General features: G+C 36.1%; 1 protein-coding gene across 7 annotated transcripts in view; it reads right to left on the bottom strand.

Moving 5' to 3' along the window:
* SPDYA (speedy/RINGO cell cycle regulator family member A) overlaps positions 1-19,021 on the bottom strand; it is a gene marked incomplete at its 3' end in the record, with an annotated part of 32,496 nt that extends 13,475 nt beyond the window's left edge. For 3 of the 7 annotated variants that reach the window (XM_082745181.1, XM_082745182.1, XM_082745183.1), the window contains exons 1-5: positions 17,837-19,015; positions 11,592-11,844; positions 9,375-9,433; positions 6,977-7,062; positions 1,839-2,010 (exon numbers count right to left, since the gene is read on the bottom strand). In XM_082745181.1, the coding sequence (XP_082601307.1) occupies positions 1,839-2,010; positions 6,977-7,062; positions 9,375-9,433; positions 11,592-11,826 (552 nt within the window). In that variant the 5' untranslated portion in view covers positions 11,827-11,844; positions 17,837-19,015. Of the gene's footprint in view, positions 1-1,838; positions 2,011-6,976; positions 7,063-9,374; positions 9,434-11,591; positions 11,845-16,872; positions 17,374-17,836 lie in introns of those variants that run through there. The other 4 variants (XM_082745177.1, XM_082745178.1, XM_082745180.1 and 1 more) reach the window with 4 other exon arrangements.

Here is a 19,021-nt window from a genome sequence, read left to right as displayed (position 1 = left end):
TTCATTTCATTATAACATTATCTAATTCACATTTACCAAACTTCACTGAACTAGTATAGGTTTACAATGATCACTGCCTTCCATTTAATTTTCTACTCTAGAATATTCTTTAGTTTGAAACATTAACTCTTTTCTTTAGTGAAAACAGAATGTTAGATAAAATAACCCATCTTTTGTTTTTATTTTTTAAATTTTATTTAAATACAATTAACTAACATGTATCATTATTTTCAGAGGTAGAGTTCAGTGATTCATCAGTTGTATATAACACCCAGTGCTCATTATATCACGTGCCCTCTTTAATGCCCATCCCCGTTATACCTCTGCCCCAACCCCAACCGGCAACCCTATTTGGTTCCTATAGTTGAATCTCTTATGGTTTGTCTTTTGTCTCCCTCTCTGGTTTCATCTTGTTTTATTTTTCCCTCCCTCCTCTTATGATCCTATTTTGTTTCTTAAACTCCAATGAGTGAAATCATGATAATTGTCTTTCTCTGATTGACCTATTTTGCTTAGTGTAATACCTTCTAGTTCTATCCATGTCATTGTAAATAGTAAAGGTTTCATCTTTTGATGGCTGAGTAATATTCCATTGCATGTATATATACATATATACATACACATCCATACCACATCTTCTTTATCCATTCATCTGTTGATGGATATCTGAGCTCTTCCCATAGTTTGGCTATTGTGGACATTGCTGCTACAAACATTGGGGTGCAGGTAACTCTTTGGATCACTATGTTTGTACCTTCAGGGTAAATACCTAGTAGTACAATTGCTGGATCATAGGGTAGCTCTATTTTTAACTTTTTAATTACATTGTTTGCTAGAGTGGATGCACCAGCTTGTATTCCCACCAGCACTATAAGAGGGTTCCCCTTTTCCCACATCTTCACCAACATTTGTTGTTTCCTGACTTCTTAATTTCAGCCATTCTGAGTGGTGTGAGGTAGGATCTCATTGTAGTTTTTATTTGTATTTCCCTGATGCTCGGTGATGTTGACAGCATCTTTTTCATGTGTCTGTTGGCCATTTTTATATCTTCTTTGAAGAAATGGCTGTTCATATCTTCTACCCATTTCTTGACTGGATTATTTGTTCTTTGGGTGTTGAGTTTTATTAAGTTCTTCATAGATTTTGAATACTAACCCTTTATTTGATAAGACATTTGCAAATATCTTTTCCCATTCTGTCAGTTGTCTTTTGGTTTTGTTGACTATCTTATTTGCTGTGCAAAATCTTTTTATCTTGATCAAGTCCCAGTAGTTCATTTTTGCTTTTGCTTCCCAAAATAACCCATCATTTAATTTTTAGTGTCTTTCTGTTTTATCTTAATAGAATCTGGCACCAAAGAAACATACTTTATGTATTATTCTATGTGAAAAGAGGTATGATTTTTAACATATTTAAATTTTTAAAAATTTTAGACCATGCAGTTTGCATTTCAATCTTGGGAACTTGAAATTTCACAAACTTTATTTAATGGAAACTATTATTCAGCTCCAAATGTTATTGACATATTTTGGAATGTGCACACTGCTCTTTCCCAATATATTTGTGATCTTTTAGACTACAGAAACACAAACAAAAATACTTACTACAGAAGTAGGTTGCTCTGAAAAACAAATGACAATTTTTAATTATTGTGGTATAAAATTAAAACATCAACATTGTAATATACAAGCTGTACTCAGGGTAACCATCAGGGTTAACAGTCTACTCTCACATATATGAAAAATGAAATATTAGAAGCACATTAAAAAACAAGACAAGGGAAATTACATAAAGAGAAAACTGAGATTACATATATAAAGTACTTAAAAAAATCTTACCTCCTCACAGCATCGCCTGCTTACAATAGCCCTATAGTCAATTCTATCCCAGAGTTGGTCCCTTAACTTTAAGAAATTAGGGAACAATTTTCTCCAGTTTTTCCCTAAAGCCCATGGAAAAATTTCATATTTGGATTCTTCTTCATCTTCTTCAACTGTATTAGCCAGATACCTAACAAAAAAGACCAACAACTCAAAAAAGAAATGGGAAAAGGACATGAACAGGCAGTTCACAGATGGACAGACAGACACACACAATCACTTCTAAACACATAAAAGACATTCAACCTTACTCATAATTAAAGAAATGTAGGTCAAAAATAAAAATAGAGTGAATTTTACCTTGTTGAGTTCTGCATATTTTTGTACTCCTATAAATCTTGAGCTTTGTTCTGGAATGCAGTTAAGTTACTTGGAAACAGTCTGATCCTTTCAGGTCTTACTTTTATGATTTGTTAGGTGGATCTGGAGCAATGTTCAGACTGGGGCTAATCATTCCCCACTACTGAGCCAAGACATTCCTGAGTATTATACTCAATACCCTGTGAATCATGAGTTTATTCTGGCTGGTGGGAACAGGCACTATTTTCAGCCCTGGGTAAATGTAAGGCACTGTTCCCTCTAATCTTTTATTATGCTCTTTCCCCACACCCAGGTAGAATCCTTATACACATATGGGAATCTGTATCATCTTCAATACTTGAGGGTGATCAGGCATGCACAGAAGCAGGAAAACATGACCCATAATAAAAAGTATCATCAGTGAAAACTGAAACATGTTAGAAATAATAGACATTAAATAGACAAGGACATTAAAGCAGTTATATTTATTCTGGATGTTCAAAAAGATAAGGGGACACATCCATTGCACTTCTAGAGATGAAAACTATATAGAGTGGGACTGACAGACTAAATATTGAAGAAGAAAAGATCTGTGCACTGAAGACAGCAATATAAACTACTCAAAATGGACACACACAGAAAAAGAAATAAAAATAATAGAGGTGAAACTGGAGTCCCTAACAGGTACTGGCTGGACAAAAAAAATTTGAAGAAACGGTTGAAAAATTTGGGATTTGATGAAAGCTATAAAGTATTAACAAGCTCAATGAACCCCAAAGCACAAAATATGAAAAAATTACAACAATGCACATCATAATCAAATTGTTCAGAACCAGTGATAAAGAGAAAATCTTAAAAGCGGTCAAACAAACAAGCAAAAAAGACATTTTAGATAAAACAGAAACAGAGATAAGGATAGAGATTTCTCACTGGAAACAATGAAAACCCCCTAGATGACTTTCCAAGAAAGTTAATTACAAAATACATAAGAGAACAAGGCACCATAAACTGAAACAGACCCTGAAGTGTGAAGATACTGAAATAGACAAACACGAAAGGAAACAAGTTCTTAAAAGCAGTAAGAAAGGAAGACAAATGATCCCAAGTGGAACGTTTGAGATGGAAGAAGGAACAGTAAGCAAAGATGTAAGCATGTGGGTTAATGTAAACAAATATTCAGTGTATAAAACAACAACAACAATAATGTGTCTAAGTTTTTGGAGGGCTTTATGTAGAACTACAGATTGCAAAACAAGAGAATATAAGTTGAGAAGGGGGTGACTGGAGTTAAAATACTTAAGATTCTTGATTAAAAATAAATGGGATAGAACTTCCTGGTAGATGAACATGTGGAAATCAGATGTGCTGAGAGGGTATGGAAGCTCCATGCCCTTTTTCCATACCCTGCCCTATGCATCTCTTCCATCTGGCTGTTCCTGAGTTACATCCTTTATAATAAACCAGTAATCTAGCAAGTTAAAAAAAAATAAGTAACTGGGATAACTGTTAAAAGAACAGATATAGGCTGCATAATTTCCTAACAAATAGAGGACAAAAGGTATCAAAAAGTAAAAATTTTAAAAATCTCAATCAAAAAGAAGGTAAGAATGGAGTGGAAGGCAGAAACAGAAAAAGTGGGACATAAAAACAAGATAGTAAAAAAAAAAAAATCAAATATATAAGCAACAATAGAGTATCATTCTGCAGCCAAAATGAATGAACCAGGGCTACTCATATCAGTATTGATGGAGCTCAAAATTCTAAAGCAAAAGAAGGAAGTTACAGAAGAACAGAAAACATGACTATTCTACATAGTCATTGTAGTTTAGGAAAAACTAAACAATATATTATTTAGAGGTTTATACATGGAATAAAGAAAATCAAGAAAATTACTACCTGTGGAAGGAAGGGGGCTCTATCTGGGAAACTGCACTGGGAGCTTCTAAGATTCTGCAATGTTCTTTTCTTGAGTCATGGGTACATGAGTATTTGTTTTGCTTTTTCTTTTAACATACATACATATATACACTTCATGCACTCCTTTTGTAGATATTTCACATCAGAGATTTCCAAAAGGCACAAAAGTATATAGTACACTTCTATTTGGGTGATATATATACTAGTTCATGTATAGAAAATTATTTCTAGACAGATACATATGAAATGTTAATTATCCTTGAGGAAGGATCTTGAGGTCTTGATATGAGGAAGACTTACTTTTAATTGTATATACACTTATGTCCTTCAACAAAAACTATATACATATTCAATTTAGTTACTTTAATATAAAATTCACACCAACATATTACTTTATCCTCCCTTCAAAAATTATATATTATCTTAATATAAAGCACTTCATTGTTAAACCCATTCAGTTATATGAGTCAAAACATGTCTTCTGAAATTACATAAAGTAATTCCTTATTTTAGTATCCCTGAGAGTTCTTATTCAAGGGTAGATAGAAGCCAGAGGTTGGCCCCTTTCATGCTTATTGACTAAGCAAAACATAGACTATCTATAATGTACTATGGTTCTATGAAATCCTGTCTACATTGTAATTCTATTCTAGATTAACAATTTTTCAGGCTCAATGTGATAAAATATCTGTATTTTATACATGTAAGTTGTCTTCTAATTTGAAGTAGATTTTCTTGGAGCAGAGTCCATTTTTTTTTTTTTGGTATAATAGTTAATTATGTTTATCCAAATAAAGAATTAAGAACATCCATATGTTAAGGATGCAAAAAAAAAAAAAACCCAAAAAAGATACACATTCCTTGCCTTTAAGAAGCCTATAGTCAAGTAAAAGAGGCAGCTATGTGTGAAACAAATAACTGTACAATAGAATATGGAATCATGACAATAAAAGTTCAGAGTGTTGTAAGAATACATAGAAGGGAAAAGAACTCGAGTAGAACTGTGGCTAACTGAGAAAATATTTACTGAGAACTATTAAGTCATGCTATATAAAAATTATGATTAGATAAAAAATGGAAATTAATAATCCATGTTATTTTTAACATGGAACTTATTATGCAATATAAAATGCAACTGCATATACTATTACATAGTGTAAACGGACACAGTGCTTTACTGGTTATAAGATTACTAAAACATCAAACAAATCCAATTTCAGGAATCTGGTAAGAATTAAAACTAAAGCTTCTTCTGGTTTGCTTTTAATTTTCAGGTGGGGAAAAACTACAAAATAGATATTGCATCAACATACAGATATAATACTAAAGAGATATGTAAACAGTGAATAATCACTGAATTTGGTCATTGGCAAGTCACACCTGAATTTGCACCCGAGCTCTGCCACTACTAACTTTTGTGAGATTAGAAAGTACTTATCTTCCTAAGTCTCAACTTCCCTATCTGTAAAATAATTAGATAATGTATTTCATAGAGGAGATTCAAGGAGCTTATAAAAATCATTTTTGGGATATCTTACATATAGCATTCAGTATTAGCTAGTACTGTTATATCCCCACAATTTAGCAATCATCACCAAATGTTATAGAGTTCATTTTTCCTCACACTTGGGGAAGTATGTCTTCTGAACACAAGAAGAGATCAGTTTCTTCAAGTCCTATTCCCACTTGGAGTCTGAGTTAAAGACTTTGAATTAAAACTCACTCATCAGTGCTAACAGTTGTGCTATTCACCTTAAGTATTCACATGTAGTTCACTAGTTAAGTCCTTTTAATTATATCACACATTTCCAACTGTAGTATTATATTTAGGTAGAAAACATTTTGAGATTGAGATTGATTTTCTTAAATTACATTGCTTCTAGTAGAATTCTGACCTATAGATCAGAAAGCCATGTTATTAAAACCATTTAATAGACTACAAAGTTAGTATGAACTGTCTAATACAAAGTCAATGGAAGAACTGGAAAACAAACCATATTCCTTGGTCAAAGTTCAGTGTCTTAAGTAAAAGAGTTAAGTCATTTCTAAAGGTATCAGATATGAATAACTTCTATGTTATAGACATAAATCTACAATTAGTATGTCTACAGCATTTCCACAAGCTGTTTAATGTAAAAGGACAATGATGATTTTAACTATAAATTTACTGGAAATTTCAAAGAGACTATTTTTGTTTTTAAAACATAACTAAATTCAAAAGAGGAAAATTTGGGATAATTTATATGGAGCACTCTGAAAAACGTAAAAGGTAAAAAACAAACTTAAGTGGAATACTTAGGCATCTTGCAGGATAAGATCAGTGAAAAGAACATAAAAATATCCTATTGAAGTAAAAAAGTATGTCTTCTATATATAAAGGGCCTGTTCAAAGATATGTATCAGGTTTTAAAAAGCCTCTGTTTATTTTTTTATGAGTTACAATGTTAACTTTATTTAGTTATTTCTTTAAGTAGGCTCTATGCCCAATGTGGTACCCAAACTCACAACCCAGAGATCAAGAGTTGCATGTTCTATCAACCAAGCCAGCTACTGCCCCAAAACAGTGTGTTTTAAATAAGGTATCACGGGCGCCTGGGTGGCTCAGTGGGTTAAGCCGCTGCCTTCGGCTCAGGTCATGATCTCAGGGTCCTGGGATCGAGTCCCGCATCGGGCTCTCTGCTCAGCAGGGAGCCTGCTTCCTCCTCTCTCTCTCTCTCTCTCTCTCTCTCTGCTTGCCTCTCTGCCTACTTGTGATCTCTCTCTGTCAAATAAATAAATAAAATCTTTAAAAAATAAATAAATAAATAAATAAATAAATAAGGTATCACTTATATTACAAATAAGAACCACAAAAATCACTTAGAAGAAAGCATACTTACAGAGCAATAAAGAAATTTATCCTGGTATGCTCATTTATAGTAAATTTAGCTCTCTTGAAATAAACAAAGGTCATAGCCAAAAGATACTATAAGGAAAAAAGTAAAAGTTAATATTAATGTTTTGCTTTCATAAGTAAAATGGCTTTAAAATAGTTATCTTTGAGATGAATAATAAGCTAAAAACAATAAAGCATGACTTATTTTTATTACAGAATTCCCTACTTATTTGGGTCCTTACTTTTTGACTTCTGTAGTCCATGTACATGGTGAGAAATAGTTCTGAACCATTTATCATGATTAAGATTAGGAAGAACTCCTAAATTTTATTATTGCCAATATTTTTTTAACTAAAAGCCAATTTTTTTTTTAAATGGAAGGAAGGCTTTTATTTTTATTTTTTTATTTTTTTGGTGTTACATACTCTGCTTTCTTTTATTTTTTAATTTTTTAATTTTTTATTTTTTATATAAACATATATTTTTATCCCCAGGGGTACAGAAAGCCAATTTTTTCCTACCTTAAATCTCAAATCCATAGACAAGTTGAAATAATAATAAAACAAATAACCATATATCCTTTGCATAGATTCACCAATCGTTAGTATGTTGCCACATTGGCTTGATGCATATATCTATACAAAAACTTTTTCCTGACTCCTTAACTGCAGACATCCATACTTTTTATTTATTCGTTGACTGAATGACTGATCGAAGGGTGGCAATTTTTAAATTGAGGTATAACTGACAAAGTTGTATATATTTAAAGTTTACAATGTGATGATTTGATATACATATACATTATGAAATGAATACCAAAGTCAAGTAAATCAACACATCCATCACCTCATATACCTTTTTTCCTGTTTGTTAAAAACACTTAGGATCTACTCTCTTAGCAATTTCATATACTCACTTTTTAAAATTACCTTTTAAAAATAACTTCTAACCAGAAATTAGAATACATGGCTCTATTTTCATTGGAAAACAGTGTTTTAAATTTGTTATTAGAAAGAAGTATCTAGGCTGGTATTAGGACACTATGCCAGGTCCTATCTATCCAAATTAAAAACAACTTATAGTACCGATGTATTAGATTCCCTCTCATAAAATACCTATTTATCCTGTCTTCATAGGATTGACTACAAAGATTATTCCAAATTTTCAAGGTACTTTCAGTAGAGAACTCTTGAAATAGTGTTGATATGGTATGCCAGTTAGTTACTTTAAAAGCACTGCCCCCTGCTGTCCAGCAACTTTAATTACTGTAATGCACTTAACTGTTGAAAACTCTACAACTCCACATGCACATCTACATAGATATTTTATATGAAGACATTACTGCTAATTTTTAAAAAATATTAGTGACTTTGTGAATATGTTTAAAAGGATTTCATTTTCTAGAAATACATCATCTTGAAAAATTTATGGACAAGATATTAGGATGTCTGAGATTTGCTTCAAAATAATCCAGTTCTGGGAAGGATTGTAGGAAACAAGCAGAGCCATGAGCTGATGATCATAGTAGCTACATGATGGGCACATGGAGGGTCTTTGTTCTATTTTCTCTACCTCAAGATATATATGTTTGAAATTTTCCAAAATTAAATTTCCAAAATTAGAAATTAAAAAAACAAACTCTAATTTTATCTTTGCTACCTTAAGCTTGAAATAAAAGTTTACATCAGTATTAACTTAGTAAGTATTTAATCATAAGCTAGTCTTCCATTCATCCCTTTCCCATTGGTTGTTACATTAAAATTAAGTGTGATGTGAGTCACAATGAATTTTCTGATATGACTACTTGGTCTAAGATGGCATTTACAAAGCTGAAATCATAACTGTTCAGCTAAATCTAAAGACTATAGAAATATCATGGTCCCTATATATGTAAGTTAGCATCATGATGATCTCTTATGAAACACTGGTTCTTAAAGAACATAAACTAATTTTACTCCTTGAAATTACTGGGATTTGTTTTATCTAAGTTACCTACAAAATATCAGAATGTATAACAGACTTCCTTAGTGGAATGAATATCAAAATATTCTTTCTCTACAGCTTTAAAAAAGGCAGTAATTCTGATCAAAATGTATTAAGTCTATACTCATTCTTATTTCCAACCGAACAAATATGGACTTAAGGCCATTTAAATCTCATCAGTAATATTCTACAATTCCTCAAGTATAAAGTAAATCTCTGACATATGCTAATTTTAAAAATTTCAAAATTTCAAAAATTTCAAAAATTAATGTGTAAGGGCTTCACTTTGAGGGAGTAATGCAGGTTCTTTTTCTAACCTTAATTAATATGATTAAAAATTCTTATAAGGCTTTTTTAAAGTTCTGATGGTCTAGTAACATAATAATGCTGATTAACGATTACACTGTTAACAAATTTACCTTGTCTGCAATTTTACAGCAGCAGTCCATCCACAAGAAATCTTGAATTAAATCATCATCTACAACAAAAGATAGCTATGACTTGTCTTTTAAAAACAGAATCCTTTTGAAGAATTAAATTCTAGATAGAGGATTATAAATGGTGCTTAGAAAGCAAACAAAAATGGCCCGACCAGTGTTGTCTAAAATGTAGTTTGCATTTCTTTGGTAAACATGGCAAGCACTGTATGAAAAGCTACTACTTTACTCTTGGGTTTCCCATCTGATTTGCTCAGACTGGAGGGGAAGTGTTAGAAGTGTTTGATTTCTTGCTGCCCAATAGCTCTTTGAGAAAGATGTCTTGGGTAACTCTAGATTAGCACTTTATGACTTCCCAAAATCTATCTTTACTGGTGGAAATGGAATCTGACAAAAGATAACTCAGTCTTTAGTAAATAATGTCTTAATGAATATTACTTGTTTTATTCTTTCTACTACTTTCTCCTATTAGATCTCAGGGTATTTTTAGTTTTGAATTCTTCTTTTCATCTCCTATTTATCTCTGCCCAATTATCTATTATCTAAATACCAGTGAAAATGTCTATATAAAGAAGATTCATAATTTATTACCTATTCATAATTAACATGTAATTTTGGAAAAACAGTATTATGACAAAAGATTAACAAAAATACTTTTAAAAATATGCAAAATTAGGTCAGAAACACTCAATTTTAAAAGGCTAAAACATATATTCCCTAAATATATGAGTAGCTGTCGGAATATAATCTGAGAAAATCTGCTTTTTCCCATTCACCCCCTTCATTTTAAGTTAAATAACAAACAAAACATACTTCTTTATACTCATTTTTACATCCTAGAAATATCAATATGCTCAAATATATGGAAATTCCAGGAATAAGTACCATTTTCTTAGACTAATTAATTTCTTCTTAATTTCATTTTTTAAAAGTGAACTCTAAGCCCAACATGGGGCTCTAACTCACGACCCCAAGATCAAGAGTTAGTTGCATGCTCTACTGACTGAGCCAACCAGGCCCCCAACTATTTCTTAGATTACTTACAGTAGAGCCAGGTATTTTCTCTTATTTCTCATGATCAGTTACGAATAATAAAAACGTTTGTGGGTAATGGTTTTGCACCAGTCTTAAAGAGAAAGGGAAATTTATATTAACAACATTCTAGATCCTGACAGGGAATATTCTGGTAGTTCAACATTTTTCTATTTATATTTTTCTTCTGTTTTGCTTTTCTTTAAAATCTTAACCAGCTTGCCCACCTTCCTTTCTTCCTTTCTTTCTGAAGATTTTTGTCTTCTGAGTAGGGCAAACACTCTTGTCCCCAACTATCTTATACACTTCTGCCTGTCACCTGGATCTAATAGACTATGGTATCTACTTGACTTGCTTCATTCCTACAGATATTAACCAGATTCATCTATTCTACTATTTAATCTGTATACCTTACTACCTTACCTTAAAAAATCTTCCCTTCCTTGGCTAATAGAAGTAATATAAAGAAATTTCTTTTTTAAGAAATTTGTCAACAAGTAGTATTGTCTCGTGATCTGAGCAAATAAATTTAAACTCAATTTCATTACATGAGTATGATGATAAAGCATAATTTTTAACAAGATCCTCTTATGTGAAGTGCCTGGCTAGTTCAGTTGAAAGAACATGCAACTCTTGATCTTGGAGAATGAATTCGAGCCCCATGTTGGGTGAAGAGAATACTTAAATAAAAATAAAATATTTAAAAAAATATATTCCCTATATATAATACTGAAGCTTCTTGAGGTTGACCAATCTTCCCACTTTGCTCAGTTTTAGCACTGATAATTCTGGGAAACACCTCAGGCCTAATCAAACTGGGTCAATTGGTTCATCTGAGACTTCATGTAGCTATTTTACTTAGGTCACACAAAACTCATAATATGAACTTGAATTGCCCAGAATTCACATTTGACACTTGGATTTAAGTAGTCCAGAAGCTAGATGAGTCTGAACTTCTAAACCAAAAGCAATCCAAAATAACAAAAACCCAGCATTAAAACAAAAACAAAAACGACCTAAGTAAAACAAAAACAAACTGGCTGGAGACACAAATGACATAGAAAATAACATCCTCTTTGATTATTATGAAAACAGTAAAGTAGACCTTTATATTCTCTCAGTTTTAAGTACTTTACAATTACCCCTATTAAAATATTTTAAACCTACCAAATAACTTAAAGAAAGCAGTCATTTCCTGACGCTGTATAACGAGACAGGGTCCTTTGGGGCGTTTAGACTTGTTGCTATTATGTGCATTTTTTTCAGATGCTGGCCAATTATCTTTAAAAATAGGACGCTTCAGATTAATGGGTTTTTTAGGCTGATGTGATCTATTTGACCCTGATTTTACATGAACAGTGACAGTAGGTGGTGTCTCACAACACAGTTGATTATGTCTCATTTTGGTTTCCCAAGGTTCCTGTAAAAATAAAACATATAATTATTTACCACACTCTTGTTCATTTCTATATAAAAACAACTAATCAGATGACATTACAGATGCATTCATATAAAGTGTTACTGAACTTGCTACTAAAATGTTATTTGTGATAGTGACCCATGTAAGAAATTGCTTTTAGAATTCAGTGCTAAGAAATGCTATGCTTTCTTTGCGTAATTGATATACCTTCTCTTCCCAACAGTAAGATCCTGTATACCATTTTTCTTTGATGGCTAGGGACCCCAAAACCAAATTTGAAAATTAATTACAGGAACTATGCCGAGTCTATAATCTATTTGTGGTATTCTTTTTTCTTAGTATTTTAAAATTCTGCTTCTATTGACATAATTTTACCATATAGTTATTATATATGCCACTTAAAATTTTTTATGGAAAAAGGCAAACTATTTCCAGAACTAAATTATTATCATATCAAGTCTTATATTGAAAGCAGTCCCACACAAAATATTTTTTTATTGGTTAATTCCTTGATGTTACACAATTCACTTATTCAACAAGCATTTATTGGTATTTACTGAAAAGTTTAAACATTCCTAACAAAGAAATGTAGGGTATTTGTGCTTTGAGGGAGTCTCATAAATTGATCACTCTAATTTTTAAAGTTGTAAGTGTATGACCGTATTATTTGAGTGATTGATTATAAGTGTACATGAATGTACAGTGTTATAATCCAACAAAATTAGAAACAAAGTTAATTCATCAATACTTAACAATATGCAAAATCATTACCATGTTTGGTGGTAATCAGTTCACATAATTACTAGTTAGTATTACTTTTGTGGTCAAAGTATTTATAGAATAGGAAATGGAGATAAGCATAGGCAAAGCAAGAAACTACTCTAAGACCCTAATGAGAACCTCTGAATCCATAACTCACAGTGACCCAGGCAGCCATGCCGCCCTTGGTGTTCAAGGAGTTAGGTACAGATTCTCCTTCCTGACCCTCAGAAACTTCCCTGCTGAAGGAAGGAATGGAAAGTAAGATTGGATATAGTAGGGCTAGATCAGCAATGCCCAATATAATGTGAGCCACATATGTAATTTTTTATTTTTTAAAGCTGTATTCCATTAGTATAAATAAGCAAATGGCCTGAATTTTAGTATTTTATGTAATCTAGTATGTCTAAAATATCAATTTAGTGTGTAATCAATATAAAAATTAATGAGATATTTTACAAACTTTATTTTTAAACCAACTCTTTGAAAGCTGGTATGTATTTACATGTACAGTGTATTTCAATTTAGCTGCTAAATTTCCAACAGTTAGAGTGAAATGTAGTCCTACCAAAACAATAGTGTATAAGTGAAAAATATTTTATACTCCTCCAGTAATTAAAAGTAAAAATTCTTCAGTTGCACCATCCACATTTCAACTGCTCAACAGCCACATGTAGCTAGCAGCTACATATTAGACAGCAAGGTGCTAGATAATGAACTAGGCAGAGGAAATTATATTCAATTGTTCTATAATCGCTTCTCCTTACTCTGTTTCACTCTCCTCCCCTCACCTCATCTATCTTCTTAGATCCTAAGGGCCAACCTAATTGAAGGCAATTATGGAGTTGGGGTGCTACAAACTCCACAGAAAAAGTAATGAGTGGGCACCTGGGTGGCTCAGTGGGTTAAGCCGCTGCCTTCGGCTCAGGTCATGATCTCAGGGTCCTGGGATCGAGTCCCGCATCGGGCTCTCTGCTCGGCGGGGAGCCTGCTTCCTCCTCTCTCTCTCTGCCTACTTGTAATCTCTCTCTGTCAAATAAATACATAAAATCTTAAAAAAAAAAAAAGTAATGAGTGATAAATTATACCTTGAGACTTGCGTAAGAACTCTCTGCTCTTTCCTACTGACCTCATTGGGGAGACAACTGGAGGTCTCATCTGCATCTTTTTTTAAAAGTAAGAGCAGCCTTACAACTAGATAGAAAGAATTAAATTTGGGCTTTTCAAACTGGGGTGAAGGGGCTAGGCTTGGGGATGGAATGTACCAGAATATAGAATAACTATGGTATATTTCCCAGGAGGTAAGTTTTACTCAATATTAAGTAAATAACTTAAAATAGTTTTGTTATATTAGGACAACCATGGATATATTGTGAAATAGAATGCAAATACTGTCAATCGAATAAATATGTCCACAGTATAGCTTTATACTACTCCACTAAACCCTTATGTATGTGTTGGGATACTTCAAATAAAAATTGAGGAAATGGGGAAAGAACTGTGTGAAATTCCCCAAACAGAGATTCATTGAAGTTAATCAGCAAACACTGGGCTGGAAAGTTATGAAGGAGCTTAAGGATAGAAGCTATCAATGGTATGTTCCTGGTCAAATTTCACCTTGATATAGTTTAGTTTAGTTTAGTTTAATTTAATTTAATTTAATTTTTATTTATTTATTTGAGAGAGAGAGAGATCACAAGTAGGCAGAGAGGCATGCAGAGAGAGGGGAAAGCAGGCTCCTCGCGGAGCAGAGACCCCAATTTGGGGCTCGATCCCAGGGCCCGGAGATCATGACCTGGGCTGAAGGCAGAGGTTTAACCCACTGAGCCACCCAGGTGCCCCTAGATAGTTTTAAATTTTGTTTTTTATTTAGATATAATGAGAGAATAGAGTTCTCATGGCAAGAAGAAAAGAATGCAAGGCAAATAAAAAATATGAGCCATTTCAGGGGGTGGCTCAGACAGATAAGCAGCTGCCTTTGGCTCTGGTCATGATCCCAGGGTCCTGGGATCAGGCAGTGTCAGGCTGCCTGTTCAGCGGGAAGCCTGCTTCTCCCTTCCCTCTGCCACTCCCTCAGCTTGTACCTCTCTCATGTGCTCTCTCAAATAAATAAAAAAACTCTTAAAAAAATATATGAGCCATATCAGGAAAAGCTAAGAGACAGGGAAGAAGGAGGAACTAGAAGAAACTATGCTCATATGGCAAAATCCTTTAATGAGTTTTTACATAGACTCCACCAACATGAAAATAATCATACCAGAATTCACACTTGAATAGGATATCTTGGATTTTTTTTAATAGACCACAGTTAATCTATAAGCAACTGAAATAATTTCTTTTCTCTGGGGGCAATATAAAGAGTAGTAGGGGTGGTGGCTCACAGAACCATACAATAGTAGTAGTATTTGGGGACTCGTGTGGCTATATGAAAAATCTAAGAGCAATATCCAATGGCATTTCAGGGCAGGCAGGGAAAACTTGACTTCCTTATAATTATAGTCTCACACTAAGCACTTAATATGTGCCAGACAATGTGCTAAAAGCTTTAAATGCATTTTCTCACTTAATCCTCAGAACTTTTCTATAAAATGGGCATTATTTATCCATATTTTCTAGATGAGAACTTTGAGGCTTAGGGAAGAAGAAAATTGCCCACGGACACATATTTAGTGAGTGGTAAAACTAGGACTTGAATCTGGGACTGTTTGACACCAAAGTCCCATATACTTTAACCACTAAAAAACTTTTAATAAATTAAATGAAGTCATGTGTAAAACACTTGACACATGATAAGCAGTCTAATACTACTCACTGTCATCTTGCCAAGACACAAAGCCAGCTTATGAGCTTTTGCTTTATAAAAATTTAAGTCTAGCATTTGCATTGTAAATATGCATGTGACACTGTGACTTAGTGGTTAAATAAGCCATTGTTTTAGGGGAGAAAGATGGGTTTATCACCGTTTTTCTAAAATAATTCTTAGAAAAGAATCCTTATTGAAATGACTATAGCATCTTTCCTTATCATAACCACAAAACTTAAATTGTTAAAAAACAATATAGCAAATTGAAAAAAAATATTCTGGCAAAATTGCTGGAAGTTTTCGTGGGGCTATTATAAAATCTCCATTATTCTTATGTTTTAATTTTTTTTCTAATTTAATTTATCACCTAATGGTTATAGAATAGTTTAAAAAAATTTTTTTTAAAGATTTTATTTATTTATTTGACAGACAGAGACTACAAGTAGACAGAGGCAGGCAGATAGAGAGGAAGGGAAGCAGGCCCCCCGCTGAGCAGAGAGCCCGATGTGGGACTCGATCCCAGGACCCTGAGATCATGACCTGAGCCGAAGGCAGCGGCTTAACCCACTGAGCCACCCAGGTGCCCCTATAGAATAGTTTTAGACATAGCCAAGCTCTAGGTGCTACAGTCTAGTAAAATTACACAGCACCGACATTTCGATAGGTTGATATCTGATTAGAAATCCAACCCATTAGTGAATAAACCAAGACACTTCAATTAAGTGGTGGGAATAAATGGAAACTAGACTGAATAGGATGACAGGTGATGTGTTATAAAAGGATGTGCACGAGGTGTGAAGCTCCTCCCCTTTTCTAAATGTGGCAATCATTGGAAAGAAGAAAATGAACAGCAGCTAGAAGGGACAATAATCAAAGGAGAATTTTTCTTTTAAAGACAGGATTTTTTTTTTTTTTTAAGATTTTATTTCTTTATCTGACAGAGAGAGGGAGAGAGAGAGAGCACATCATGGGGAGCAGCAGGCAGAGGGAGAGGGAGAACCAGGCTCCCCAAGCAAGGAGCCCAATGCGGGGTTTTGATCCAAGGACCCTGGGATCATGACCTGAGCCGAAGGCAGCCGCTTAACCGAGTGAGCGGCCCCGGTGCCCCGAGAGACAGGATTCTTAAGTGTGCCTGAAGGCAGAAAGGAAGGAGGAGCCAGTTGAGAGTATATGCTAAAATACTGGAGAATAGACCTTTACTAAGACTGGATTCTGTCTAGCTATGTGACCTTAGGTTATTCAAATCCTGGGAACACCCGTGTCCTCACTTATGATGATACTAGAAACACCTGTTTTCTTAGAACCTGCACAGACTAGTATTCAATAAAAATTATTAGATATTGTTAATAATCCACATTTAGTAGGGTTAATGAGCAAAGGAACTATATGGACACAGTGCTGAACCCTTAGCAAAAACTCCAAATACAGCAGTACTATTATTTTATCTTTTTTATAGGTAACGGTACCTTTCAAGGAAAGAAGAGTCAGAATATGACAGCCGCATTTCATCTCCAGTAATAAATATAATTTAAATGTTAAAATTGTATTGGTGACAGAGATCATAGGTATTGTAAAACGCGTTTTTGTTAGAGAATAAAATTAACAGGCAGAATCTCAATTTTGACAAAGCATGGGTTTTTCGGTCTTCAAGTGTTCAATTACTTCACAAGTTTCTTTTCTAAAAATCGAAGCTGGCTGGTCTGCGGCCGTGCTGGACCGGGCAGGAAAGGGCACCGCGAAACCGGGAGAAGGGCTCGGGCGGAGCACGGAGATGCAGCCGCTCAGATCCCGCGACTACGGTGCCGTGGCGCCTGGGCAAGAAGACGTGATGAAGGCGGCCGAAGGAGAAGGGGCGGACGCAGAATGACACTGGCCCACCCGGAGGATAACTTTGGCCGGGGCCGTCCCCGCCCCCCACCCCCGGGCCTCTCTGCCACGCCGCGCGCCGGGAGAGCCCGACGGCAAGTTGTCCAGGCCCGCGGCGGGAGGCCACCGCCCGGCACGTGCGAGCGCGTCGTCCCTCCGTAGCTCCCGTTGCGCCGCCGGTCCGCGGCCTCCCGCGCGAGGGCACGGGCTCGCGAAGCCCCCACAGAACGACGGAGGGGACCGGCGAGCTCCCGAGGAGACCACGCCGGCTCGCCCACGCCACCGCTCGTAGCCGCCTCCCCTCGCCGCCCAACTCCGACCTGGACGCCCCCCGCCCCTCTCCCGAGCCCAGGCCCCGCACGCTGGGAGGGCGTGTTCCCGTCGCGGCGAGGGAGCCTGAGGGGACTCACGAGCGGAAGCGCGTAGGAAAGGGGCCGCAACGCCACCCAGTCCTCACACACGGTGGGCGGCGGGGCCCGCTGCCAGAGGGATGGAGGGACCAGGCGCAGCCGCAACTGGAGGGTGGCCGGCGAGGCCCGAAGACAGGGCGCGAGCGGAAGATACCTGAGAAAGCCTGGGGCTGCGGAGAGGGCGCCGGGCCGCGGGACAGCCTCCCCCGGACGCTATGAGGCCTCAGGCGGTTGCTCGCCACACGCTCCACAGCGGCCACTACCCGCTCGGAGACCTCCCGCCAACCGGGAGCGAAGCTCGTGCAGGCCAATCAGCGCACAGAACCGCCGCCGGGGGCGGGGCCCACCCGAGGTTGCGCGCGCCGCGCTCCCCCCGCCCAGCTCCAGCTGGAGTACTCCCCCTCCCGCGAGGCTGGTGCGTGCGGAGACCTTGCTGCCAGCCGACCTACCTGGCGGTGCGGACCCTCTGGGCCCGGTCCTGCCATAAAGCCGCCACCCTCCCAGACCTCTTCTGGCCTCCTAATATAGCCCTTTCCTCTTGAACGTTTATCAAAGCCAGGATTGTATTCGAGCCTTTTCCCTTCCCTTCCGTTGGACAGAGAGGCCCGGTGGGGCTGGGACTTCAGGTCTTCCCAGCTCCTTTCCACCCCACAGCACCAAGCGGGGCGCCTTGCACACACACACTAGTAGATACTTAATGAAGAGAAACGTCAATAGTAGGAGGACAAAGAATCAGAAATTAACTTTGCGGCAGCAATTGTAATGCCCAAAGTTACTGCTACGTTAAATAACTGTATGAACAGATGAAGAATCACTTAAACGAAGAAATGTGTGAATACCGTGGCAGCGGTGGTGTTACACTATTTCATGGAATCTACGGTTCTAAGCTGTAAATTCTTCAGGAACCTTTTCATTTTGGTCTCATTGTAGCCCTTGGCCAGGTGCCTGGGATGTAACTGATGCTTAGTAAACGCTTGTAAAGTTAAGTAAACGTTTGTTTTCATTCTAAATATATCTCCCCAGTTCTACCTAATTCTTTACTCCAAACTTACATACTTGCTTTTCTCAGAGCATCTCTTAAACTTTCTTTTTTGAGCTGGCGTATATGGTGCTCTTCTTCACCTTCATTTAAATTTTCTATCTTATATCCATCCTTTAAGACCCAACTTAAGCCTTCCGCCCATCATCTGAGTACCTAGCGCAAGACTGTGCCATTCTTGTATTCTTGTAGCACCTTCTAAAGCTTATTTTTGCAATCTTATTAACCAGCTCTTTAATAAAAATATTTTATGTGTACATATGGATACAATTTTACATAAATGGTGTTGCATACATACTT

This window comes from Mustela nivalis (assembly GCF_964662115.1).
Source record: "Mustela nivalis genome assembly, chromosome: 8".
Taxonomy (NCBI): domain Eukaryota; kingdom Metazoa; phylum Chordata; class Mammalia; order Carnivora; family Mustelidae; genus Mustela; species Mustela nivalis.
This window is presented reverse-complemented; position numbering and strand designations above follow the sequence as displayed.